Below are 16,800 nucleotides of genomic sequence, written 5' to 3'. Positions count from 1 at the left end.
GTACCAGTTGATGTAATCAAAAGAAGTTTTAACCACCTTTATCAAGCGTCGTTATGAAAAAAAAATCTATTCAACACTGACTCAATGGTGAAGTCAATCCATTTCAACCTTCATGGGCTTGGACTCTTGTGGAAGGCAATGAGGGTTCTATGAAATGAGGGTTCTATGAAATGAGTTTGCAGTTTCAATGCAGTCCCAAGTGGATACAAATCCATACTATCCAACTTGCAGCTGCAATGATAGGCCAAGGGATTTTTTTGTTTGTTTTCTTTCTGCTTTCCCTTATCCCCTTCCCATCACAAAATTATTGATGCCAATGGGCTGTGTTTTGTGGTTTATATCCCAATTCCTAGCATATATGTTCCTGCAAAAGCTTTTAATAAAATATGGAAGATCTCCTGTGATGTTCCTCATGGTCAGCTAGTGAAAACACTTTTGTAATGATAGGAGCTTTAGATCATAACAATATCTTATATAATTCAGCTTTAGGCTAAATGCTGCTGGGACATAAAGCAAAATTGTTCAAGTATCACTGAAAATATGAAACTATAACTTCCATTATCTTTTTCTCAGATTGTCCGGTACCGGTACAAATTTGGGACAATTAATGTTCCCCCCCTTCCTTTAACATAGTTTCTTGGCTCATCGGGTCAGAGGAAGCAAGGTTAACTTAATACAAAACTAAAACTTTGAAATTTAATAGTCTGTAAATACCTTTCATTTATTTCCTGATGGTGAATACTGAAAAGATAAACATTGGTAACTAAACTTAATTTCCTTAGCCAGTTATCTGCTGATTAAAGTTCCACGCAACGGTTCCTAAGGTGCCAATGAGTCCTATTGGTTCACTGGATAGGTAAATATAGTCGTTTCTGCACCCAAACAGAAACAGACTATTGTTGAAACAAATCCAAACAAAAGATATTCACACATTGTGTACATTGGTTGACATCCTTACTGAACGGCAACATCTGGGCAAGCTTCTGAAATGTCAGATTTATAATGAACAAATACAATGGTCCTTGCCAGTTTTAGAGTTTACCATAATCAAATTAAAGGAGTAGAATTCTGGCCATTTACTCAGTCTGCTTTCATTTGTAACCAATTCATTACAACTGTAGATATATACAGCTGAACTGAAATACAAACCTTGTTCCTAAAACTGCAGTGTGGCACCCAGTATCAAGTCTTACAAAATGCATGCATTAGTAGCAAATGCAAATTTTACACAATACATTTCACTTTTTTAAAAAAACATCCAAGTAGGTAAGAATAGGAGACAATTCCCCAATAGTGACAATTAGCAACTCAGCTGCGTCAAGGATTTGAGCTAGTTGGAAAACATCCTTGTCTATTCATCTGATACTCCTCATGCCACTAAATCCTCATTCTATTTTTGCTTCCATAAATACGTTAGTTCACACGTGCCCTTGCTGTTAAGAGTTGGGTCACATGTTGGCCCGGAATTTCCTGGTTCAACTGACACAGAAATTGCACCAAAATTGCCGTCAGTTTCTGCGCCGATCTTGCTGACCAGAGTTTATGCCAAAATTTCGTGCGGAGCTCATTTGCTTATACCAGGACTTAAAATCAGGTACAAAACAAGCGCAAATGCAGTGCCACCAACAGAGGTAATAGCGAGTGAGCTGCTGTCTTCTGCCATGGCTCTCTAAGCCTCTTGCCTTTGCTGCTCCCTATTATTTTGTAGAACAGGGGTTCTGCATTAAGAAGGCCGTTCCAGCTGCTTAGCCCTGTGCAAAGGTCCAAAACATTTCATGCCTACCGAGCATAGTGCAGGTCTCATTAAGAAACATTTTTTTTTTAAAGTGGAAAAAAACTCCAGAAATCTTAGTTATCAGGTGACTTTGGGCCATGCTGCACCTAAATTTTTGGGAGTAAATCTATGCCAGCGCATTATTGGCATAAATTCAGCAAACTCTTACATGGGGACGGAGCTATGTAAATAAGTGGCAGAGTGTGTTGGTGGACATCTCTGAAGTGGCATAAATTGAGGAAATTCATGCACACTGATATTTTGGCGTAAAACCAGCGTAAATCAGTTACGCGCGAATTTCCTTGGAAACAGTGCAATGTTGCTCTTACGCCGTAGTCACACCAAAAAGTTCCAAGAAATTCTAGGCCAATGAGAAGCTGGGCTATTCCACTTCCTCCATTCTATGATTGGTGAGAATAAGCCACCTTCGCAGTGCAGAACAACCTGAAATTGCCCTCACTCACTGTAGAACTGAACGTTTAATTAGAAACACATTCAGAGCCAGAGAATTTTTACATCTTTCCTTTGAACCTTATTTGGAGCTCTAATCTGCTGTTGAACATGTAAGCCTCAAAACTTCAAAAACATTTACTTTTGTTCAAGCAGGATAAATTGAGGCAGAGCCCTTGATTAACAATACTGTATGAGGCTTAGGCTGCATAGATAATACAATATTTACTGCTTCTGCTTCACAGTGACACTACAGCTGTGATGTAAATGCAGCCCATAACTTGTCAGTACTTAGCAACTGACTAAAGCTGAAAAGCCAGTGAATGGATTCCAGGGCCAAAATATACACCTTGTGCTCTGCTCTCGTACTCAACAGACAAAAAAAATTACAAGTACAGTTTTCATTTCTATTATGTTCCAAGACATGTTTTGTGCCCATTTTATAAAATACAAATCTATCAGCAACTGGGCTTGGTGTTTGTTCCTAGCCTCAATATTGAGTTCTGTTGATAGATATCAAGAGCTTAGCTTAGTGCTGAGAGTTATTGTGAGTAATGCTCTGAAAAATTATTTCCACCTACTGCACACTTACGAGCAATAATTTTCAAACTTTTCTGACGGCAGAGGCACTCCCACAGACCCTCTATCCTGACTTCTGAAATACAGCGTCAGCTACCCAAAATAAAACATTGCTAAAATATACAAAACAGAAATAAAGTGCTAGCAAGGCAACAGAAAAAAAATAGAAAACAGAATCCTGAAGAACTATCCTTGTGACAGAATTCTGATGATCTCATCATACTATGATCCACAGATCCCAGCATAAAAACCAATGATTTGGAGTGGAGATTTCATTCTGGATTTACCACCCCAAAAAGGAACAAGGCCCTCAGGTCCTTTCAGCCTGAATGTGGTGGCACCCAAACCCTAAAGCAACCTTTCTACTCATGTGTATTTTTTATATTTAGGGGAGGAGGAACTAAGGGTTTTCAGTCTCAATATATAGTGTTCAAAATAAAAATAATCCAAAATGTTAAGTTTTTTTTTTAAAAGGCAGATGTAATGTTAAATAATCTCCAAGAATTTTGTATGCAAAAGGAACAAAAACTATTTACCCATAACTGCAGGAATTATCAGCTTTAAAGATAAATCACAAGAGTGCGAGAGTAAGATTGACTGCAGTATCACTGCAATGGGTGACTGCCCATTGGTGACAGACTTAGAGTGTTTTGATGATCATGAGTTTATATAAAAATCATAATAGGCCATAAAGTCTGCTATAAAAGTAAGGAAACACAACAGCAGTGATGCATCCTGATGGAATTTCAACTTCAGTTTATGGTCTTTTAAGTCCTGAAAGTAAAAGATTTAAGAAACTTTACATGCTCCTCTGACCTGTTCTGGTAATAGAGATAAAATACAACTCAAGTGTTTTTTTATATATTAAAAGATACCACTGGCTCAATATCTTCTAGCAGATCTTCAGCGGTCAAACTCTACTCCAGTTATTGAAAAATGATGTACAAGGACATTATAGAGGTACATAAGTCATACCAACTGATGATGCAATGTGCTCTTAAAGGGAGGTACATCTGAAACAAACATTCCTCTGGCACTTGTCTATTTAGGTATGTAAAGAATGATAGAAAAATGATGGCTGCATTTATGGATATTGGCCAATTTCTGAAGTTAATTAGCTACACTTTGATCCCAATAAATTGCATCGTCGGTTTCCTGACAATATACTGTTGGCCAGAGGCTGCAGAAGACTGCTGAGCTGAATTCGAAGTGCTAACAAAGACACTGACCTTTTGAACTGAGGTGACCTGGAGTTCAGTCACTGGTCTGAACAGGCCAGAACCGGTTTGAATTCGTTCCGCTTCTTACAGAGACAAAGGAACGGTGATGCTACCTGGGCGCTTGGAACAGAGCCAATCAGGGGATGACATCGGTCACTCCAGCAACTTTGAGCCAACCGGAGAAGACAGCATCGTTCGAAAAGACAGACTTGGGGAATAAAAACTGAGGAATTGCTGGTTTGGTCCCAGTGTGTGTCTTTGTTTGTGAAGGAGACTCTGGGAGACTAACCCTCGTGGAAGTGAATACCTTACGTCAGGGACGTAAAGACTGCGTCGGGGATGTGGAGACGACGTCGGGAGTAAGAGGGAGAATTGCCTGGCCAGCAGCGTCTCTCCTTTCCGGGTAATATAATATCCTTTCTATTCTGGGACCACTCTGGGAGTGTCGTCAGGAAAACCTAGTGGGTGTGCGTTTAAATCCTAGTTTGAGTATAAACCTGTATAACCTGCTGTAAACTACATGCCTATATCTAACTAGACGTATAAGTGGTATGTACATGATCTAATAACGTTAATAAAGCGAATTGAGAATTAAGAGAGAATTGACTCTTCCTCTGCGTACTCAGCCAAAACCGTTAACCGGTGACTTCCGGTCAACATTACATTTAACTTCTAAACCTTATATATGGTAGGGCAGCAAGGTTTTTTTTGTTGCACTCCACAGAACTGTACAAATGTGAATTTAGGACTGGGTCCAATGACCATTCCATTAAAATAGAAATTAAATGCTCGTACTGCAACTTACAGCTTCATTAGAATAACACTAAAGCCTCTTGAATCTATCTGCTCCATTATCGACTGATTATGTATGTGCAAGCCAGCTAATTTTATCTGACCACCGTGGCATTTGAAGAACTAGAATCTAACATTAAAAACACACACACACCTAATCCAACCCACAGCAGCCATTGCCTCGCCATATTTGTGAACTTTGACCTTAACATTAGAATATGATTGATTTTAGCAGAGCCTGAAAGTACCTTTAAATTGGATTTTGTTTAAATTTATGATATAAAAATACATGGTATAGTAAGAATGGTAATATTATAAAACACCACTAGTACAGCTTTTTTTTAGAAAAAAGAAAATGGACCATAATAACTTATTTGACAATCATAAACTCCACAATTCTGCAAATTGTGGTAACAGGAGAAATACCAGAAAGTACAATGAAGTTTACATCACAAGATTGCAAATTATCCTAACACTCTGCATTAAGCCTTTTCTCTCTTTTCAATGATACACTTGCACAATATACTACAATATACAAAAATATTTCCTATTATTCACTAAAAAGTATTGTGAAACATCCAACATGAGTCACATTGCATCATTTGCTACGCGTTATTTCAATCAAGACCACACCAACTTGCACGTATATAATGCCTTTAACGTTTCAAAATGTCCCAAGGTCCTTCACAGGTGCATAAATCGGACAAAAACTGACACAAAGCCAAAGAAGGAAAAAAGACTCGCATTTATATGGTGCCTTCCACAACCTCAATGTCCCAAAGCACTTTTGAAGTGTAGTCACTGTTGTAGTGTGGGAAACAATTTGCGCACAGCAAACTCCTACAAACAGCAATTATATAAATAACCAGATAATCTGTTTTATTGATATTGGTCGAGGGAGAAGTATTGGCCAAGACACCTGATCTTCTTCGAAATAGTGCCAGGGGATCTTTTACATCAACCTGGAGAGGGCAGACGGGGCCTCAATTTAACATCTCATCCGAATTATGACATGCGACCAAAAGCTTGGTCAAAGAGGTAGGTTTTAAGGAGTGTCTTAAAAGGACGAGAGAGGTAGAGAGGCAGAAAAGTTTAGGAAGAAAATTGCAGAGCTTAGGATCTAGACGGCTGAAGGCATGGGCTCCAATGGTGGGGCGAATGAATTTGGGAATGCACAAGAGGGCAGATTTGGAGGAATGCAGACTGCTCAAGAGGGTTATAGGGCTGGAGGAGGTTACAGAAAGATCAAATGATCTAAACATTGGTTCAACTTAAGCTATCAAATTCACTTTTCCCTATATGCAGTGCCCGTAGAATTCTTGTGGCACCTCAAGGCCAGTTTCTGCGATAATCTCAGCCAAATTCAGCAGCAAGAAAATGTAGATTTTACGGCAGGAAACCACTTCCTATGGCAAGTTATCAAGCAGTTTTTATTGAAAAACATCAAAAACCAACCAGCTATAATTACAATCAAATGTCAACTGAATTATTACATCAAATACCAATAGCTTTAATAAATATGTAGCAATTTCAATATAAAAATTTGGCCTCTTAAAAAGGAAAAAAAATTAAAACAAATTCCCTTACATAGTAAAAAAAAAATTAGATTCAATGCAAAGTCCTATTAAGCATTGCATTAAAACTTTTACTGGATTAAAAATTGGTTAGAAGGGCAAAAACAGTAGGAGTTAAGGGCATTATTTCAGAGTGGTTTGAAGTCATTAATGGTATCCCTCAGGGTTCAGTTATGGAGCTACTTCTGTTCACGGTGTACATCAATGATTTGGATATAGGCCTACAGCGAATGGTGTCAAAATTTTTTAGATACCACCAAAACCGGAAGTATAGTTAATTCTTTGGAAGATCACAGGAAACTGCAAAGGGATATTGAGAAGATGCAGAAATGGGCTAAAAGGCAGCAGATGGAATTTAATGCAAGTGAGAGGTGCTGCATTTTGGTGAAAAAAAAATCAGCTGTAATTATACTCAGAATGGAAGTAGGCTCGGTGCTGTGAAATAGCAAAGGGACTTGAAGGTACAGGTTCACAGAACATTAAAAGTTCCTTGACCCTACTCTCAACAAACTGCTGACCACTCAACTTCCCTTCCTGGCCCTCATGACACTTGATATTGTTAATGGATCCCTCTCCTCAGGTACTGTCCCCCTCCCCTTCAAAACCGCCGTCATCACCCCCCCCTCAAAAAACACCACTCTTGACCCCTCTGTCCTTGCAAACTACTGCCCCATCTCGAACCTCCCTTTCCTCTTCAAAATCCTTGAACATGTCACCTCACAAATCCGTGCCCATCTTTCCTGCAATGCCAGGTCTGAATCCCTCCAATCAGGTTCCGACCCTGCCACAGTACTGAAACGGTCCTTATCAAAGTCACAAATGGCATCCTATGGTGACTGTGGTAAACTATCCCTTATTCTTCTTGACCTGTCTGCAGCCTCTGACACAGTTGACCACACCATCCCCCTCCAATGCCTCACCTCTGTCGTCCAGCTGGGTGAGACTGTGCTCACCCGGTTCCATTCTTATCTATCCAGTTGTAGCCAGAGAATCACCTGTAATGGCTTCTCTTCCCACTCCTGCTCCATTACCTCTGGAGTCCCCAAAGGATCTATCCTTGGCCCCCTCCTATTTCTCATCTACATGCTGCCCCTTGGCAAAATTATCCGAAAACATGTCGGGTGCCACACATACACTGACATCCAGCTCCACCTCACCACCACCTCCCTTGACCCCTCCACTGTCTCTCATGTGTCACACTGCTTATCTGAATTGGATAAGCAATAATTTCCACCAACTAAATATTGGGAAGACCGAAGACACTGTCTTCGGTCCCCGCCAGAAACTCTGTTCCCTAGCCACTAACTCCATCCCTCCCCTGGCCACTATCTGAGGCCGAACCAGACCGTTCTCAATCTTGAGGTCCTATTTAACCGAGATGAGCTTCCAACCACATACCCGCTCTATCACCAAGACCACCTACTTACACCTCCATAACATCACCCAGGTCCGCCCCGGCCTCAGCTCATCTGCTGAAGCCCTCATCCATGTCATTGTTACCTCTAGACTTGATTATTCCAATGCTCTCCTGACTGGCCTCCTATCTTCTACCCTCCATAAACTTGAGCTCACCCAGAACTCTGCTGCCCACATCCTAACTCACACCAAGTCCCGATCATCCACCACCCCTGTATTTGCTGACCTATATTGGCTCCCAGTCCGGGACCATCTCGATTTTAAAATTCACATCCTTGTTTTCAAATCCCTCCATGGCCTCGCCCTCCCAATCTCTATAACCTCCTCCAGCCCCACAACCCTCCGAGAGCTCGGCACTCCTCCATTGCTTGCCCATCTCCGATTTTAAAATCGCTCCACCATTGGCGGCCATGCCTTCAGCTGCCTAGGCCCTAAGCTCTGGAATTCCCTCCTTAAACCTCTCTGCCTCTTTCTCCCCTTCTTTAAGGCACTCCTTAAAACCTACCTCTTTGACCAAGTTTTTGGTCACCTATCCTAATATCTCCTTATGTGACTCAGTGTCAAATTTTGTTTGATAATAGCTCCTGTGAAGCGCCTTGGGACATTTTACTATGTTAAAGGCGAAATATAAATGCAAATTGTTGTTGGTCGCACCTCAGGTCGATAACGCTGTTTAAAAGAAAAAGCTAATGGAATTCTATGCCTGATATCAAGAGGTATAGACTATTAAAAGTCAATGGTAATAATGATCTTATATAAAAACTTAATAAAACCTCAGAGTACTGTGTGCAGTATTGGGCTATACACTGTAGGAAAGATATTAAGACTTTAGAAGGGGCACAGCACAGATTCACTCAGATGCTGTCTGGTATGGGGAAATATAAATACAAAGACAGACTTGAAAAATTGGGTCTCTTCATTAGAAGACAAATTACAGGGCAATATAATAGAAGTATTTACAATTATGAAATGATGGGACTGGGTAGATAGAAGCATACTGATCCAGTAATTGAGGGTTCAAGAACAAGGGGCCATAGATACAAAACTAAATGCAAGAGATTTAGAACAGAAGACAGGAGAAACTTCTTCACATAGAGTTATGAGTCTGTGGAATTCCACTTCCAGTGTTAGTGGGTGAGGCAGAAACTACATTAACATTCAAGATTAGATAGGTGGGTGAAGGAAAGGCAGTTGAAGGGATACGGGAACCAGGCACAAACGTGACTAACCTTCATGTCAGCAAATAGTTCTTAACACCGGCACAGACTTGCTGGGCTGAATGGCCTGTTTCCATGTTATAACTTCTATGTAGTTCTATGTATAAACCACTAAACTACCAGACAACTGACCTTTAAAGCAGAGTAAAAGCAGCAACAAACTCTTTCAGATGTAGAAGCTGCAGGTTATTCATAGCTCACACTGAAGTCCTCAAAACTTCTGGAGGAGTAGGGGACTTTGCTTTCAGAGGAAGACCTTCTTATAATTTTCCACCACTTTTTGCTACAATATTGGTCTGATTAGTGATAAGTGGCATTCTGCAACCAGAAGTAAGCATGACCTTGGCCAACAGAGTTTTTTTTTTAAAAACAATACATATTACCTTTTTGTTTTTTTTTAAAAGTGAACACCAACAGAAGCACAATTACAGTGGGACAGCAATTCTGTGGCCAGTTCCACGACTACAGAACCATGGAGGTCTAGCAGTAACAGTAGAGGATAACTTGTGAATTTGAGACAAAAATCCTGATGAATATAAACAAAACTACATCCTCACCATGTTACTGGAACTGCTGCCTTGTAATTCACTGGTTGCTGCCAGTAAGTTGTAAATTATGCACTTCCTTCTACAAACATCTAATGCTTACTTAAGTAAGTCATGGCAGCCCAGCTGTGCATTAGGTAGATGCATCTTCACTGCTAAAAATTTCATTTAAGCATGCTGTGAAACAAATGGGTACTAGAAGTTTAGTTACTAAGCAATGCTAATGTATTGATGCACAGAGTGGTAGTACATGGGTGCACACCCATTGATTTCTCACACAAGTTTTTGATCTCAACTAGTCAACGTGGGGATGGGAAAGAGAAGCAAGGGTGACAGAAAGATATCTCTTGGAATAAAAATTGCATCAAGCCTCAATTTAGCACCATTGTCGTTACTACAATGCCTAAAAATTCACAGCTGTTATTGATTCCTCAATTCACAGATAATTGAGCCACTCTATATAGGGCTTTGCATGAACACTTTTTTAAAAAAAACTTAGCTTCTGTACTTGTCACTTGTCAGCCGTCAAAAATTAATTTTATGGGAGGCACCAGAAATTTCTAAATCAATTCTTCCCACCCCTTCAAGAAATTAAAACAAGGCACGTTACAATATTTACTCACATCTGTATTACATAATATTGAACTCAAAATGCAAAATGCAAAGTGTATCTCCAGTGCCTTACCCAGGAAGTGTCAGTAGACTATTCAACTGTGGAGGCATTATAGCAGAGCCTGATTCTGCCCTCACCTGGAACATACATACAGACAGACAGACACACTATCCAGTCTCTGGATAGAAAATTAGGAGCACTCAGATTAATTTTCTGCCCTCCCTAACAGATGCACTATGCCCAATTGCTACCTGGTTGCAATCAGCTAACTCTGTACATTTCAAGGATCAAACTTGAATCTGTTCAGTCTCACACCACGAGGCAGATTAATTAAGCCAACAAAAGAGCTATGAATCGCTTTTATAAACAAAATAAACTTGAATATTTATTTTTTTAAATAATAAAATTTAATATGTTCATAGTGAGAAACTAAATTTACCCAAATTACCCCATTTTCTTACATTAGAGATATCTGCGCAGCTCCTAGCATCTTAAGTCAGCAATTGGTGCCTTTTCTCAAGTGGATTTGAACTGCTAGTCAGAGGCAGCTCAGTAACAAGCTTTTGCCTATTTTCATAAAGCTTCCCCTATCATGACATTATTTTTTCCTCCAGTGACATTAGAAATGGAAACAGGGCTGTGGAAAGTATTCCTCAAACATCAGTGAATGAAAGTTCAACAGAAATCCCCATTCCCACATTCGCTTTAAATATGTTGGTTGGAGGCAAAAAACAGTGAAGGTCTGACTTGCAGACCAATGTACAGAAATGCCATCCATTGTATATTTAGGACTATGAATTGAATTCAGTAGAAGTTCCTACCAAGATGATACAAATTCTTGTTTACATATGTATAATGTTATTATATTTACTTGACAGTGCTCGAAAATATCAATAATGTTAAACCTTGAGTTTTTAAATATTCACATTTATTAAAAATGCATTCTGAATTTATTGAACTCCTATGCTGGAGAACCATCTATTATGATAATAATTAAACTGCATATTAAACGTATGTTGTTATCTATATATTAAAAAGTGCAGATCTTTTTCATGAACTTGTAACATATTTCCCCTTACATATTCTACCTGCTTTGTCAACTTTATCCCGCATTGTGAAAATAATCTACGAAAAGCTTCTCTGAATATCAAAAGATCGCAGCACCGGTTAATCTAATAATATTAGCGCGGCGTGACAACTAAGATACCGAAAAGGTTAAAAGCTGGAGGGTGGGGTGGGGAATGACAGCCAAGCAACCACCAGGAAATGACTAACAGAGAAGACAAATTTGGCATAACTGAAACACAAGCCACGTTGCTTAGAGTAAAAAAATAAATAAAATCTAGACGTGAAAAGAAAATGAACGTTTACAGAACACCTCACTTTTACATTTCTGAGGCAAACTTGTCCGGAAGAGAAAGTTACGGCAACTTGCTCCGAGAGAAAAACAATACCCCGCGCACAAGCACAAAACAGAAAGCAGAAAAATAAACTAAGAGGATAAAGCCTTCCGCTTTCATCTTACCTCAACATCGTTTCGGTATTAGTCGACGATTTTAATGTGAACAAAAATGTTTCCAGGAACTAACACATTTTTAAAAATGCGAATTCTAGGCACGTTACTCGTGCAGCCATTAATCTTCTACACAAGTCTCAACAGGTAGATAGATGGCCATACGTTAGAGCGGGGCGGAACATGACAACCTGATGTCAGCACACCAAAGCTTGTTGATTGGAGAGGGAAGGGGTGTTCCTGTATTCATTTGTTGCACGTTCTCAATACTTTAAATATTAAACAAAAATCCCAACCTCATTTTCTACACGTCCAAAGACTTTTTTTTTTGTGTACACAAAACCCTGGCCCTCCACGATCCCACAGCTACGGAACAAACTTTCCTCGCCCGCTATATACATACACATGTGTACATACATATATATATATATATATACATATTTAAAAAGCACAACCCTAGAAATCAACTTCCGTTCAGGTTCGAGAATTTCACGTGATACCAGTCAAGCAATCAGCCAGCTTGGTATTTATCAGTAAGGTAAGTTTTTCCCTCCGGACACGAATTATAATATAGCTCCAGAGACAGTGCGCCTGCTTCGGAGGGCTTCAGTGCGAGCTATGAATAAACAACTGCTTCTGCATTTTTGAGAGCACTTCGTTGCCACTTTTGCTCTGCTGTTAATAACGAGTTTTGTTTTGGTGGTTTATTTATTTCATGTGTTTCCTGATTGTTTATCGCCTGCTAATTCCCACTTCAACGTCCTTACCAAGATGTTGCCCTCCCTTTTCTCTTCTGTCAGCTCCTGCGCCGAGTGACTCCTCATCCTCCCTGATTTCAATCTATAACTCAATATCCCAAGCCCCTACTTTTCTGACTTCATCGCCTTCCCATCTTTCCTCAATCTCACCCTTAACATACACTTCCTTCGCTACTACCTCGATCTAATCACCACTCGTTGTCACTCTGTATCTGAGACCTTGATCACTGAGAAGGCAACCTCTGTCGTGTGTCTTCTTACACTCACCCTCATACTCTCCTCCATACCCACTATTCTCAGCATCTGCCCGCAGAATAACTTACCCCCAGCTCTGTCATAAATTCACTCAAATTCACAGCTCCCTCAGCTAGAGCCTTCTAACTGTCACAGAACCTTTGCTACTATCAACTTGTTTAACCACTTCCTTACCTTTCTCTTTAACACCCATGTTTGCAGTAAATCAATCACTGTCTTCCATTCCTGTCGCTGCTCTAATATAGGTTCCATCTTTGCTTCTTTAAGTCAGAGGGTGCAAACTTGAGTATATTTGCAGCACAGTGTTCTAGTCATAAGTTACCAGATCAGACTTGACCATATCTAGCATTACCATGCTTTGTCGTCAACCATGACCATCTATTACTCGAGGATCATCCTGGAAGGCAACAACAACTACAGGCTCCTTTTTTGCATAACCAACTGCAACCTTAATCCCCTCTTTTCTACTCTCACCTCAACCACCAAGTGTAAAGAGCTCATGGATTTCTTCATCTCCAAGATTGACACCATCCATTCAGTTGCCTCCACTTCCTCCCAACAGCTCCCAGCCTTCAACCTCCTCAGTCTCCCACCCACTTTAGCTCAACATTTCCACAGTTTCTCAGACATATCCCCATACCTGCCCTCTCCAAGTTTATCTTGGACCGATCTCCCCTTCCTGGCCCCAGACTAGCTGACATTGTCACTGGTTCCTTTCCTGCAGGCACTCTCCCTCTCCCCTTCAAAACCCCCGTCATCACCCGTCAAAAAATCCACCCTCAACGTATTCGTCCTCTCCAACTACAGCCCATCCCCAACCTCCCCTTTTTCTCTAAAGTCTACGAATATGTCATCACTACCCATCTCCATGTCCATTTCTTCTGAAACTGCATTTGAATCATTCCAGTCTGGCCACCAGCCCTCTCACAGCACTGAAATGGCCCTTGCCAAAGATATGTGACATCCTTTGTCATTGGCCACAATGGACTATCCCACCTCTTCCTCCTCAACTTTTGGATAACATTCAATATGGTTGACCACAACATCCTTCTCCAATGCTTCTCATCCATTGTCCAGTTCACCCTTGCATGGTTCCATTCCAATCCATCCGAATGCAACCAGTGCATCTCTAACAATGGCTTGTTCTCTCTCCCCCAAAGTGTCACATCTGGAGTCACCTCTCCTCAATCCTTTCTATCAGCATGCTGCCCCTCAGTGACATGGGGCTCGATTTTAAAACAAAAGTGCGGGTGTGTTAGGCGGGGGGGGGGGGGGGGGCAAAAAAAATCGTGTTTCCCAGGAGCGGGCAGACATCCTGGCTCCAACACACCTAAGAACGCGCACGACCCAGAGTCATCTGGGTGCGCACACCATTCCGGAACCCAGAAGTCCAGCCGGCAATTAAAGCCAGCAGGATGATATTTGAAGCAGCAATTGAAAACCCAAAAACGCAATTACCTATGAAGGCAAACGATTTCAACGCTGCCTCAGCGTATTTCCCGTGTTGTGTGAAACACACCATGGGAAACGTGTTGTGTTTCACCCGGCAGCCATTTGGACATTTAAATCCCTGTTTGACAGATGGGGATAAAAGATGAGTTATTGCAGCAGGACACTCAGTTCTCTCAAACGTTTGGCTGGGCGATCTTTGTGTTTAGACTGAAAATTCTTGGTTTCCACCCAGAATTATTCTGTTTACACATATTTACCAACTTTTTGGACCCCCTCAAACTGACACCATCAGGATGGGGGGCGTGATCGCTGCATTCATCAGTACACCCGAGGACAAGCAACATCACGATCCTCGCCAGGCATAACGTGCACTTCCGCCACTTGTGGCTGTACAACACAGTGCTGCGCCACAGGCACCAACTCAAGAGCACAGAAGGGAACAACAGAGGGAGCGATGTCAAAGGGTGTACAGACCGAGGCTCAGCTTCCTGGACCTCTCTGAGGAGCAGTGGATACAGAGGCTAAGAGTGAGTTGCCAGGTGGTCACAGACATCTGCAGCTTCCTTCCTGCCGAGCTGCTCCCGGCTGGGCCTGGAGGCATCTCATTACCCGTTGCAGTTAAAGTGATCACTGCCCTCAACTTCTTCGCCTCCGGATCATTCCAGGGTGCCACCGATGACATCGCTGGGGTCTCTCAGTCGTCTGCACATAAGTGCATAAGGCAGGTCACCGATGGCTTGTTTCGCAGAGCCTCGCAATATGTCAACTTCCCCATCAACGACCTCAGCCAGATGGAGAGGGCAGTGGGATTCCACTCTGTGGCTGGCTTCCCACGTGTACTGGGTGCAATCAATTGCATGCAATCGGAGCACATCCACACGAGCCAGAACTGTTCATCAATGGAAAGGGTTATCATTCCATCAACGCTCAGCTCGTTTGTGACCACCACAAAAGATTTCTTCACTTGTGTGTGAGATTCCCTGGCAGCTGTCACAATTCGTTCATTCTGAGGGAATCCAACATCCCGGGCCTCTTCCACGGACCAAACAGCCTTAAGGGCTGGGTCCTCGGGGACATGGGACACCCCCTGCACATGTGGCTGACACCTCTGAGGAACCTCATCAGCGAGCAACAGCGTCGATACAACGACAGCCACATCGCCACCAGATCTATAATTGAACATGCGATAGGACTGCTGAAGCCCCATGCCCTCATCCATCATCCACATATGCAATCAACATTGAGGAGCAGCAGGAGGAGGAGGAGGACGAACCCATGGGCAGAGCAGCGGCTCACCTGGCTGCTCGTGAGGCCAGGGAGTCACTTATATGTGAACGGTTCTCATAAGATCAGAAAGTGAGAAGAGTCCAGTCCTCATGCCACTTGGAAAGAGCAGCGCCAACACCAGCCCCCAACCCGAAAGCCCTGCACAAAACAGTCCTGCAACCACACATTCACCCACTGTAAATGATCCACTGAGTGGCAACAAGTGTGGCCGTTCATGATGAAGCACATGAAAGGGCGCTATCACAAAAGCCAGTCAAGAATAGGCAAGACGTGGCAGTAGTGGTGAGAATGATAACATTTAATGTGACTTTAACAGAAACCAATCATTAGCCTTTCTCTTCCTACCACTTCTACGAGGTGTATCCCCTGTGGCTGCAGCAGAGGTGGTGGCAGGTTGCTCATGTCCATGGCCATGCTTATATGGTTTGGGCCTACGCCCTCTGGGTTTTGGAGCCAGTGAGGGCCCCTCCAAATATTGCTTCACCTGCACCTGTGCAGGGGCAGACTCAGCCACCTGGAGAGGAGACAGTATTGCGGGTACTGGTTGAGAGGGGAGCAATGGGTGAGACGTGGGAGCGCTTTGAATGGCGTCCCCATTTCCATGTCCCCTTTCACCATCATCCCACTCCCGCGCCAGACCCACATCACTCCTACTACCCTGCTGGGGAACAGTTTGGAGGACATGTATGATGCCTTGGAAGCCCAGTTGTAAAGTTTCTGACTGCCTGTTTAAGGTGGCAGAATGTTGTTCACCTTGAGTCCGAACGGCCAATGTCAGGGCTCGAATGGACTCATTTGTGAGCCGTGCTTGAAGCTCAACGGAGGCTAGCCTTCTCTCCATCGCAGAAATTCCCGCACTTACCTGCGACTCTATCTCAAACACTTCAGCAGTTACATGCGACACCATCTCAGACAATTCCTCAAGTCCCTGTGACACTATCTCAAGATTCTCTCATGTACCCGTGCCACCATTCCACTAATGCAGGAGTTGGACTCCTCCATCCTCTGCGCTATTGTGGAGAATGTGCGTGGCACCTGTTCCAGTACCTCGCAAACGGGCTGCTGTCGCTCGATCATTCTCCTTTTAAAGGATGGTCCCTGGGGTTCAGCATCTGCGTCCAGCTGAGCAGAGCCTGGACAGGAGTGCGCCCACCGACACGGACTCTCTACAGCTGCCCTTGCAACCAGTGACTGCTTGTGCTTACTTGTGTGTGGTGACTCACCAGGTGCCAATCCAACTAACTGAGTACTAGGACCCGCCAAGGTGTATCTGTGCTGGTGGATGGCTCATTAAGATGTGATGGTGCGCCCTCAGAGGCCGGGAGCTCTTCTGAGGAATCGTCCTCTCCCATGAC

At 42.5% G+C, this 16,800-nt stretch overlaps 1 protein-coding gene across 1 annotated transcript in view; it reads right to left on the bottom strand.

The window, feature by feature from the left end:
- Positions 1-12,016, bottom strand: part of traf3ip2l (TRAF3 interacting protein 2-like) — an 82,405-nt gene extending 70,389 nt beyond the window's left edge. Inside the window, exon 1 of the mRNA XM_067993151.1 lies at positions 11,706-12,016. Coding sequence (XP_067849252.1) covers positions 11,706-11,713 — 8 coding nt within the window. The 5' untranslated portion in view covers positions 11,714-12,016. The remainder of the gene's footprint in view (positions 1-11,705) is intronic.
- Positions 12,017-16,800: the final 4,784 nt, after the last annotated feature.

Source organism: Heptranchias perlo, chromosome 11 (genome assembly GCF_035084215.1).
Source record: "Heptranchias perlo isolate sHepPer1 chromosome 11, sHepPer1.hap1, whole genome shotgun sequence".
Lineage (NCBI taxonomy): Eukaryota > Metazoa > Chordata > Chondrichthyes > Hexanchiformes > Hexanchidae > Heptranchias > Heptranchias perlo.
The sequence above is the reverse complement of the archived record's forward strand: the minus strand, read 5'-3'. Positions and strand labels throughout refer to the sequence as shown.